This window comes from Lepisosteus oculatus, chromosome 27 (assembly GCF_040954835.1).
Source record: "Lepisosteus oculatus isolate fLepOcu1 chromosome 27, fLepOcu1.hap2, whole genome shotgun sequence".
Taxonomy (NCBI): Eukaryota; Metazoa; Chordata; class Actinopteri; order Semionotiformes; family Lepisosteidae; genus Lepisosteus; species Lepisosteus oculatus.
In genome coordinates, this window is record NC_090722.1 from 11,510,041 (window position 1) to 11,521,892 (window position 11,852).

The window sequence follows — 11,852 nt, forward strand, 5'->3', positions numbered from 1 at the left end:
GCTGCTGGGAGTCCGAGCTCAGTCACACAGGGGATCAGGCAGAGACCCGGGAGAAGAGTCTCTCAGTCCTGCAGGGCGTCAGCATCAACACAGGGTTTTGAAATGTTAATAAAACTTTCAAGGAATTAAAACTTGTAGTTTAGAATATCAGCGATAAGATAAGATTACTTAGAAATGCAATTTAAGAGTCATGTTATTAATACCCTGTAAAATTGGTGCATTCTGTTCATATAATAAAAACGTCTAGAAACATATAATACAATGTTTAAAAAGTGCCATTAATACAATATAATTAATAAAACAATATGTAAAATAAAAAATTAAACATCAGCAGAATACGGTAGTCAATGAAAAAGAAATTCACTGTAGATTGATACAGAAGTACAGCGTTGTGTGTTACTGTAGAAGGTCAATAGTGCAGTGTTTGTAACTCACCTGTCCAGTTGCTCACTCAAGTCAGTGAAGAGACACAGCTCTGTTCACACTGTTCTGCTGACCTACTAACAGCTTTGGAGATGCAATATGAAAACACTTCACTTCATCAACAGTCTGGTTTTAACTTCTGTTTTTTTTTTTTCCAGGAACCAGGGAAGCAGTGTGAAGCAACAGCTGCCAGAACAAAGTCCTGTTCCTCTATACATGTCCAGAGCACCACTGCTGTCTGTAAAACAGCCCCACCCCTGTGTGAAAGCCCCACCCATTGCTAAACTAGCCCCACCTCTTCATGTGACTACCCCACCCATTGCTGATCTAGCCCCACCCCTTTGTGTGACTGCCACACCCATTGCTGACGTAGCCCCACCCCTTTGTGTGACTGTCCCACCCCTGTGTGAAAGCCCCACGAATTACTGAACTAGCCCCACCCCTTTGTGTCTGCCCCACCCTTTTGTGAGAGCTCCACCCATTTGTGAACAAACCCAACCCTAACCCTAACCCAACCCTCTTGTGAGAGAACTCTGCACCATGTGAGTGAGCCTCACCCACATGCATGACAGCTCCACCCACAGAGATCCCCCACCTGTGCATGAGCTCAGAAAGTTGTTAACCCTCTACAAGACCAGACCTCTTCCTTTTTGTGCAAGACACCTGAAGGTATTCAGAAAACAGCAGATCTGAGTCTGTGATACTGAGAATCTCTCTCTCTCCAGAGGGTAGATTATACAGTAACACCATCAGGCAGCCAATAAAAAGGACACTATCCTTTGTTCCTCATTAGCCCTGTTCAAGGGGGTTGTTTCGGTTACTGGGAAGACACTCAGAGCAGTTTTCAAGGGACAGAGAGAGTTTCAACAAGCTCTTACATGATGGCAGAGAAACCAGTTATGTATTTACCCAGCAGGTAGCAGCAAGCCTTCATCTTCAGCCAACAGATCCAGATCATTCCAAAACATTGTATCACAGACCCACAAAACTCCCCGTCTGCCAGATCCCCACCTGTTGTTCATTACAATACTATTATACTGTATACTGTATACTGTATCTATTGCACTGATTTTAGTCTTTAACTGGAGGGCAATAGTCATAATTCTTACCCGACACAGGAAGAGTGTCTCAAGACTTGCCAGTCCATTCCAGACCGCCTTCCAAAACCTTAAACTTCATCCTCTTCTTCAATTCTGTGCATGGAGCTCCCATTTTGTATGCAACAGATAAACACAAATGCATGATTTCATCATCACGTTCACCCTGGCATATTGCAGAAGCTGTCTGATAAACCATAGCATCTTTATCTGTGAAAACGCCAGAGTTTCACATCCCTCTGCAAGTTGCATTTTGTTAGAAAGTTGTCAGTTTGAAAGTTTTTTTGCCTTGACAAGGGAAGAACAGGTTCCTCTTCAAACCACAAACGCAATCGGATTTGGACAGAGAGGAGTTCCTACTGGAAGAGAGGCACATGCTGACAACAGACACTCCCCCGCTACTGCTGTAACCAGCACACTTCATCTACCAGCCTGACCACCAGTCGTGAGTCAGCCTGGAAAATATTCAGAATTATAAATGCAACTCATTATTGCTTTAACTGTATCAGTTCAGCAGCTTCTCTCAAATCTTCAAGGTGATGCTACTTTAAAGAGACTTAGAAAGTCCACAGACACTGACCGACGCTCCAGGACCAGGACTGGACAGCCCTGTACAGACAATGACTGGCTCTTTAGAACCAGGACTGGACAGCCCTATAGATACTACTGACCAGTCCCTCCATGACTTGGACTAGATAGCCTGCAGAGATACTGGCCAGTACCTCTAGGGCCAGGACTGGACAGCTCTGCAGACACACTGACCGGTACCTCCAGGACCAGGACTGGACAGCCCTGCAGACACCCTACAGCAGGGACAGCCCTGCTGACGCCCTGATCAGCTGCTCTGTTCTTCTTCAGCCAATCACAACAACCATAAGGCATCTTAGCCGGCTGGTATCCAATCACAGCGAGCTTGGGGAATCTCGTCCCGCCCCCAGCTACGCCTCAGTGTTTTTCTCAGGTCCTCCTGACTGGGGGAACATGGTATATCAGTGTGAGCACTGTGAAACCCTCTTTCAAACCGATGTGGTCACAAACCATGCACGCAAACCAACATGGTTTCCTTTCCAGCTCTCACTACTATACATGCAGACACTGCAGAATGTGTTTGAGAGTCAATACAATAGGACCATAAACCAATCAATTTAGCAAGTCCAATATTCAACCCACGCAGATCGGCAATCTTGCAGATATGCAGGCATTTTCTGACAGGAAGAAACACAATACATGCAAAACCTTTGTGCTATGCACAATAAACTCTGTTATCACACAGCTAAGACATTATGGATATTAATTGAGTAGGCTCCAAACCCAGACATGCACACAACTGATTGCTGGATTTTGGAACAATTGCAATGCATCACAATAGACACAGTGCTCCAGACACGATCAGAATTGAACCCTGTGGTTAAGCACCTACAGTACACCAATAAAAAAATACTTCTGAAAAGTTAGAGCTAAACAGGATCTGCGTGGGCTGCAGTGTGCAGAACATCAAAAATCACAGTGATTCAACATTTCTTTGCACAAGAAAAACAACACAGCTCCTGGAAACCTGAAAAAAAACTGGGCTTTTGCTTCTGATATCCACACTGACTGTGACAACACACAGGAAACACTCAAAACCACTTCAGTCCCAGCAGCTTCGTCGTTAGCAGTGACCATATCGCCTGAGGGGACAGACACACCAACATTAGTGTCGTCTCCCAACAGGCATTGAAGCTGCGATCACCTGACACTGGTTCATCTGGGTGGGCGATGTCTTCTGGAGGTCAAACTCCAGGTTCCTCCTGATGTCGCCAATATATCAGGGGCACCACAGTGGTCAACATTGCTGCTTTGCAGTGCTGAGGCCCTGGGTTCAGTTCCTGAGGTGCTGTCTGTGTGGAGTCTGTATGTTCTCTCTGTGTTCACGTGAGTTTCTTCCAGGTGCTCCAGTTTCCTCCCACAGTCCAAACACATGCTGGTGGGTTAGCTGGCTTCTGAGAAAACTGGTCCTAGTGTGAGTGTGTGTGTCTGTGACTGTGTCACCTGTGATGGACTGGCATCCTGTCCAGGGTGTGTGAGTGTCCTGTGAAGGACTTGCGTCCTGTCCAGGGTGTGTCCAGCCTTGCACCGGTTACTTGCCAGGCCATTACCCTTCTACCTACCCATCTGTGAGCTGTATCCCCTCCTGGGATTTGAACCCAGAAATCCCTTCGGCTCCCAGTACTGTGTCCTGCCCACAACTCTCCACAGTACGGTCTCCGGGAGAGAGGTGGCAGCACCCTATGAAAAATAGTCAGAGCCTGCCCCACACAAACAAACCACACACTATTTCTTCACACTGGAAGTCAGCTGCACTGCAATCCAAATCCTTTCCTGTCTGCTGTTGTAGGTTCTTCTCCTGGTGTTCGTGAATTGGCTTTTTGTAACGTTTCCTGGAACTGTCCATGACACCAGCTGCTCATCTGCACAGGATTGGTCCACAAAGCGGCAGACTCCACAGCCTCCTGCCTGTGATACGGCTGAGGTGCTGGTTGATTAGCTGGTTGAGGGAGCCCCTGATCTCTCGATCTGCGCTCAGCGCTGTCTTGCGAAAGGGGGAGGTCCTCTGGTGGTGCAGATCCTGAGAAAAAGAGAAGTGTGAAGGAGCCCGCAGGCGGCCTGTGTCTCAGCTCGTCTCCGGTGCGTCCAGCAGAGCAGTGTGTGCAGGAGCTCTCTTCCTCAGCGTCACCGGTGAGTTCCACACCTTCGCACTCACGGGTTTCCTCTCTCTGCCTGTTCCTGATCATTCAATTATTTGGGAGAATATTTGATGTTTCATGTTAAATTAAGTACTTTTTCACTGATGCTTCATGGCAATATTTAATGACGTTTTGAAAATGTGTTTTTGTTTTGCGGACTGAGTGGTTTTTCATGCAATTTTAATGCCTTGCTTCCTTATAGGATTACATGTCTGATCACTGAATCATGAATCATTACTATGATAAATGATAAAGGCTGATTATTACTATAAAGTTTTTATTTTAAGCTATTAACTGATTAGACTTACAGTATATGGAAATGTTCTAACACCGACGCCCTGCAGGACTGAGAGACTCTTCTCCCGGGTCTCTGCCTGATCCCCTGTGTGACTGAGCTCGGACTCCCAGCAGCAGGAGAGAAGAGAAGCTGCAGCCATGGGTGTTGAAGACTCCCTCCGCTTATGGGGGGCGACTCTGCTAATCCTGCCTGGTGAGACTGAGCGCCTGCACAGTGTGGACCAGCCGCTGAGGCAGCGCCCTCTAGTGTTAAAACTGCTGTAGCACAAGGACAGAATGAAAATTGTTCAAATGCAAAGCATCCAGAATTCCTTTGGTGCCCCATTTTTTAAATTAAATGTAAGAACATCTATAACTTTGCTGAAAGATAAAACAGTTTAAACAGATGCAGTTGTTTTTTGAACAAACACAACAGTTTTGTTGAATAATACCAATGTATTTATAGTGAGTCGGCTGTGATGTGATTTTGGAACGAAACCTCTTTCCTACATTAGTATAAGTTAATAACTGTGTTTCAGACAGTCTGTTACCTGAGAGCCTTTTCTTTAGTCATAACCCATTGATTTATCTTGTGATAGTTCAGTCACTGATTTGATGGTTCCACAATCCCGTGCAACTACTGTAGCTGTTACAGCAATACTTAATTGAATGGGAATTGCAACAAATGCCACAGAATCTATTTCCTTTCAATTTTAATACCACATCAGATGCACTCATCATTAAAAGAAGAATGAAGGAATCTTAATTTTGTACTTAATTTCTTTTAACCTAGAATAAATATTCTTTGTACCAGAAAATAGAAATCTTCACTACTGCCCTCTGTAACTCCAGCACTCTGAGACCCACTGTATGTGTCAGACGTTAGCTCGATTCACCTGCCCGTGAATCTGCAACTTTCACCAGCTCATCCTAACAGTCTGGACTGTGCTGTTTCTGCCAGGTTCAGTGGCACTTGTTAATTTCCCTCTTCCATTTTCTCTGAATGTACAGTTCTTTGACACAGGTGATTCATTTATTTGTTTTAGAGCAGAAGTGTTAAATATCCCACCCCCATTAATAAGAGAAATAGCTGCTTCAATCAGTTTCAGAAATTAACTGAAGGTCATGATTTTAATACTCTTTTATTGTGCTCTGACTTCATGGAATTCGGTAGTGCTTGTTTGTGTTCCGTCAAGCTCTGGTGTAGCAGTCCTATCTATAATAGGCTACTTTAACTAGAGTGTCTTAATAATATCCTGACTGACTACCACATGATCAGTCATTTCTCGGCCCCTCCTGGCTGGTCTGCAGCCTCTTTATACAGCAGCTCAGCTCCAGAGTCTGACTCTTCCCCACAGAGGGCTGTGTCTGTGTTCAGAAACTAGACACTTATTTAGTCACATTGAGCTCCTGTTGAGCCCATTTCCTGTGTCATGACTGCCTGCTCACACTGTCACTCTGCTGGGCTCTGCTGGGCTGTTAACAGGTCAGTGCTGATGGGTGAACTGGTGTCTCTGCAGGTGTCCTCTGTGGCCAGTGGGCTGTGTGGTATCCAGAGAGATCTGTCTGTGCTGTGAGAGGCTCCTCTGTGGTCTTCAACTGTTCCTATGATTATCCTCAGTCTAAAGTGGACACTGTGCTGTGGTGTAAGGATTCATGTTTCACTGGAAAAGCAATGAAAGATAAATTTGTTTACAGCAGCGAAAGTGGTTCTGTCTTACCTGAGTACCTGAACAGAACAGAGTATCTGGGGGATAAACAGAAGACCTGCACTTTGAAGATAAAGGATATAAGAACCTCTGACCAGGGGGAATATAGATTCAGATTTGAAACCAATGATCCTGGAGGTAAATGGAGTGGTGTTCCTGGAGTGACTCTCTCAGTGCCGGGTAAGAGTCTGAGTATTTCTCTTTAGTACAAGACTGTAATCAGAGCTGCTGATCTGCAGTACAGTGAGCAATGTGAGATTATAGAACAGTCTGTGACTTTATTGCTGACCTGTTCAACACTCACTGCAGGACTCACAGACTGACTATGTTCAGTGTAAACAGGGCTGAAGGTCATTCACACCTTTTCATGGTTTAGATAGGAGGCTCGTATTACCATATTATGGTCTATATTATATTATATCCATATTACTAACCCTTCCTGTTGTATTTTAGTAAGAGGGCAGTTTTGCTTTCTCGTACTGAGAGGTGTTCTCAAAGATTCTCGAACATCCTCAGAGGCTCAGAGGAACTGATCCAGCAGCTAAGTCAATAGCTAAAATCAACAATCATAACCCTGAGCCCTGAGGTTTTATTGAAACAGGAAATACAGGATCCCTAAAAACACAATAGCCAGCTCTATGGAGTTCTGATCTCCAATCAGGTCTTTCTCATGATCTCGCCTGGCACAAGCTTCAAATTCCGTCTCTTCTCTCTTGTGGTCTGTTTTTCCCTTGATCTGATCTTATATGGTGTCTGTCTGGACTGTTGATTATTTACCCAGAACAACTACAGTAAGTAAACATTCCTTGGTTTGAATCTCTAGAAAAGGAAATATTGACACTAGATTGGTATTTCCCATTGTGTCTGGATTCTAAGAGAGATATTGGAGAGGGGCCTGGTCCAGTGACCCTTGCCCTTTCTCCTCAAAACTCACCCCTTCCTGCCCTTCCCTCTGTAAAAGCAGGAGTGACTCCCTCTCTGTCTCCTGCCTTTGTGTGTGTCCAGGGGAGAGCGCTTGTCCCTCTCTGTCCACCGTAAGACCAAAGGGCAGTAGAGCTGTCTTGTAGAGCCCGAACGGTCCAGCTCAATGTTCCCCACCTCGCCTACACAAGACTGGTCTCATGCACTACGCTTTTCCCTGTGTCCCTGTCTTATTACCCACAGAGAGTTCAGCAATGTATCCCCATGAACATGGGAAACTGGAAGTACATGTCTTATTCCATATAACATACAATGTATAGTTTATTGAACAAGATATGTTCCAAATCTCTCAATAAGTCTGGGTGGCACAATGATACAGTGGTCAACACTGCTGCTTCACTCTGCTGGGCTCAATTCCATACTGTCTGTGTGGAGTTTGTATGTTCTTCTCATGTTCATGTGGGTTTCCTTCTACCATCCTAAATCTAACACATCAGCATGTTTTTGTATGTTGGCTTCTGGAACAATGTGCCCTGGTGTGTTTGTCTCTGTGTGCCCTGCGAGTCACTGGTGTCCTGTCCAGGGTGTAGCTTGCCTTGTGTTCATTGCTTGTCAGGTTTTGGCTCTCCCATGACCCTGTATTGGAAGAAGCAGTTCGAAAATAGACAGATAGACAGATGGATAAAACAATTATAAACTTATTTAATAAGAGTTTTTTGCAAATAAGGTTTCACACTCTGTAATCCCTGAAGAGAAACTCTTTGTGCTGGACAGGAAATTATCTCACTAGTACAAGAACAGCTCAGTGTGTCCCCCTGTCTGTGGGAAGGAGCTACAACACCAAGAGCTATAGATGGGCTGGGATCACACAGGGCTGTGGAATTTACTAATTCTTTTGGAATTTAGGTCATTACTTCATGGAAAGTACATGATCTGTTAAGAGTTATCACTGAAGACTGATGCATAGTTCTTATTTAAGGATTCTCTTGCAACTGTAACTGATTTCTTTAATCTGCAATTCAAATTTATTGTGAATTTATTGAAACAATATATACTTATGTTTATTTAAGGAAAATGGAAGGCCATACATACTGATTTATTCATAAGATTTACCCATTTAAGAGATATGTATTCTGATAAATATTTAAATAATGCAAACTAAGATCATTTTCAATGTCCTGCAGAATTCAAGGTGCAGAGGAGCCCATCAGGAGAGACTACAGCAGTGAGAGAAGGAGACAGTGTGACCCTGACCTGTGACACAGTGAACTGCTCTCCAGCACAGACACAGCTCACCTGGTTTAAGAATGACCAGCCCCTCTCACACACACAGACAGCAGCAAACACACTTCACTTCAATGCTGTTTCCTCTGGACACTCTGGACGTTACTCCTGTGCTCCTAGAGACACTGCAGGCAGCAGATCTCCACCGTTCCCTCTGGATGTTCAGTGTGAGTGTATTCAATATAATATTTAGGCTTATGTAAGATGTCAATTATTTTAGATATTCTCCACCCAACTACAGTACATTTCTAACTGAGCACCCCAGATGGAGTTCTAAGGCATTTGATGGATTTTATAGATAAAAGATCAAAGTTGGTATTTCTCTGTTTTTATCTGAGCTCAGATTCTTTAGCTGCTGAAGAGTTCTTCTGAGAGAAGTGTTCTTCTGCTTATAAGACATCAATTCAAGTAATGCATGTAAGCAATTTGTTGTTGATATGGAGTGTTATTTTTCCTTACATATATGGACAATTTATTATTTTCTCAATGTGCACAACGTGTGACTGTATTGTAAATTTTCTGAGGACCAAAATTCTAACAGATCCCATCCTAATATAACAGGCATTTTATAAAACTCTTTGTTTCTATGATCATTGTTACTCCTGGGAATACAGCCCTTCAGAGGGCAAAAATGTAATGGTGGACTGTTTCTGATCTTTCACCAGATGCCCCCAAGGGCACCTCAGTGTCCATCAGCCCCTCTGGTGCAATATCAGAGGGCAGTTCTGTCACCCTGACCTGCATCAGCTCTGCAAACCCTCTAGTGAAGAACTACACCTGGTTTAAGATCAATGGAACTGGTCCATTACATAAAGGACCCAACTACACTATCATTAACATCAGCTCTGCAGACAGTGGACGGTACTACTGTGAAGCACAGAATGAGATTGGAGCCCTGAACTCTACTGCTGTGAATCTCACTGTAACAGGTACAATTTCTCTAATGGAAAAACAATTACAAATCCTAATAGTGTGCTATAACCATCAGACACACTGAGAAAACACTCTTTAATGTCTCCATTGTTTGTTGTTTTCACCTGCTGCCCTGTGTCAATCAGAAAGACAGGAAGTGCACAGGGGAAGACATTTTATGTGATAGAAAATCAGAATTATAAATGGTATAACACCCATTTAGATCCCCACATTTAAGAAAATAACTTATTTATGAAAGCATCTTCACTATAAAAAAGTATTTTTTTACAGTCTGCGCCAGACATTAAGAGACACATTTTTAACTTCTCTGATACATTGTGTTGAGCAGAGGTGATATATTTCTAACACACTCCTGTCATTTTCTATCTAATTTGCTCTCCAGCCAGAGGCAGCTCAGTGCTGCTTGCAGCTGTACTGGGGTCTGTGCTGCTGCTCATCGCTGTCTCTGCAGGGACTCTCTTTGCTCTCAGAAGGTGAGGAAGTTCAATGACTTCAACATGCTGTACAAGCCTGTAACTCCCCAGCGATGTCCGTCTCTCTGTGTGCTGTGGAAACTGACCCTGAGCTCCGGCTCTTACCTTGACTTCCGTGGAGCTGCGTTACTGTCTGTATCTCTGAAAGGGAGCTTCTGTCACTGCTGGTGCTGTTCCTGCCTACAGCCTGAGATCAGCTGGATCAGTCTGTGTTTGGACAAAAACCAAAACTAAATGTCAGCACACAGTTCAGAGCTTCTCAGCCTTAGGTCCTTTCAACTTAATCTGTTCCAGGACTTTGTTACAACCAGCTCTCTAGATTCAGGATCAGGAGCTGCAGTCCAACCATCAAGGAGCTGGTTGTATCAAAACTCTGACATTGAATACACTGGCTGTATTTGTATCTCCATTTCCTAAGTGAGTTGATGAGTGAAATGAGAGAAAAAAAGTGAAATTTAATGAGGTCTGTAGTTTAATAGCTTCATTAAAAGGCTGGAGAACAAGATGTGACAGAACATCCATGTGAGAGAGGTGTCCTGTATTTCTTATTGTGAAACCAGTCTGTTGCTCCAGACTGGAAAAGAACAGACGGGTTTGATTTGATCTGATCTGGGGTCTAAACCGCTGTTTCTCCTGTGACACACCTGTGACACTCACACTAACTGCACACGGACTTGACTGTAGGACCTGTGTGATTGTAAAGCATGAACAGAGACAGTGTCACAGAGCCAAGAGACAAACCAGCCGCTGACATAACTGTCCTGTTCTTTCCTACCTGAAGGAGGACAGCTGCTCCACCTGGACAGGAGAACAAGAGGGAGGCCCAGACTGAGGTGAGTGTCACTGTCCCGAGACACTGCAGTCACTTTAACAACACAGACCCAGACTGAGGTGAGTGTCACTGTCCCGGGACACTGCAGTCACTTTAACAACACAGACCCAGACTGAGGGGGGTGTCACTGTCCTAGGACACTGCAGTCACTTTAACAACACAGACCCAGACTGATTCTGTGAATGTGACAGTATCGATAAAGTTAAAGATTTCTAAGACGATCAATGTATCATCACACAGATTTCTAAAACATGTTTGAATAAAACACATTTCAGGTTTCTGTGATTTCTCTGCCACATGGAAAAGCGCACAGGGAGACAGAGATACAGTGCAGACTGTCTGACATTGTGTTGTTCCTCCTGTGTAAAGGCAGCAGTAGATCACCTGTATGGCAATGTGACACAACCACACACCCCAGAGAGACAGCAGAGCCAGATCGCTCCAGCACAAGAGACTGAAGTCAACTACTCAACAGTGAACTTCAAACCCAAGACACCCAAGTAAGTCTTAAAACCTATCCTGTCATCAGTGTGCTGAGGTTGTCAAGAAAATATTTCTGTGTTAATGGTGATTGTTTTAGGAGGAACTTTAAGATTCAGTGAAAACAAAGAGAACCTAAGAAAACAGCTCTGAACTCTAATTCCCAAGTCTCTCCACACTAAAATGTTTTATTTTTTACAGAAATGATCTCACCTTTGAAGAGAAAGAAGACCCCTCAGTTTTCTACAGCACTATAGTGAAGACGTAGACACTGAAAGAATGACTCACAGTATCTCATTAGAATTTCATGAACATACAAAGTGCTGTGTGCACAGCGTAAATAAATTTTAAAAATTGCAAAAATCACATTTTGTCAGGGCTACAAAAGGAATCTACAATCTAGCTAGGGTGAGAAATCTGGGGTGAAATTGTTGAGGGGGTCTAGAATTCAGCACAGTTCTCACTGTGAGTAGTGCTCTGAGCTCGCTGAGCTGTGCTGGAGCTGAGCTGTGCTGGAGCTGAGGGCTGAGGGCTGATCTGGCCCAGGCAGAGCTCTGGGGGGTAGCTGAGCACAGCTGCTGTCAGTTAAGACTGGGGTGAGTATTTCAGGGTCTTGCTAGGACACTTTTGAGCCTTTGGCTTGGAGAGCACGGAATGTTGGTACAGGCTCAGCTGGGATTCTGTGTTTTTTTTACTCC

The 11,852-nt window shown here is 44.1% G+C and overlaps 1 protein-coding gene across 2 annotated transcripts; it reads left to right on the forward strand.

Annotated features, from left to right (window-relative positions):
* Nucleotides 1-4,149: 4,149 nt before the first annotated feature.
* Nucleotides 4,150-11,520, forward strand: LOC138225222 (B-cell receptor CD22-like). 2 transcript variants are annotated; one of them, XM_069184628.1, is made up of 9 exons: nt 4,150-4,238; nt 4,591-4,736; nt 6,043-6,411; nt 8,337-8,603; nt 9,102-9,365; nt 9,752-9,842; nt 10,624-10,675; nt 11,044-11,174; nt 11,356-11,520. In XM_069184628.1, the coding sequence occupies exons 2-9, from the start codon at nt 4,682-4,684 to the stop codon at nt 11,420-11,422; spliced, it is 1,296 nt and encodes a 431-aa protein (XP_069040729.1). In that variant the 5' UTR covers nt 4,150-4,238; nt 4,591-4,681; the 3' UTR covers nt 11,423-11,520. The 2 variants fall into 2 exon arrangements, with proteins under 2 accessions (XP_069040729.1, XP_069040730.1); XM_069184629.1 differs by lacking the exon at nt 6,043-6,411.
* Nucleotides 11,521-11,852: the final 332 nt, after the last annotated feature.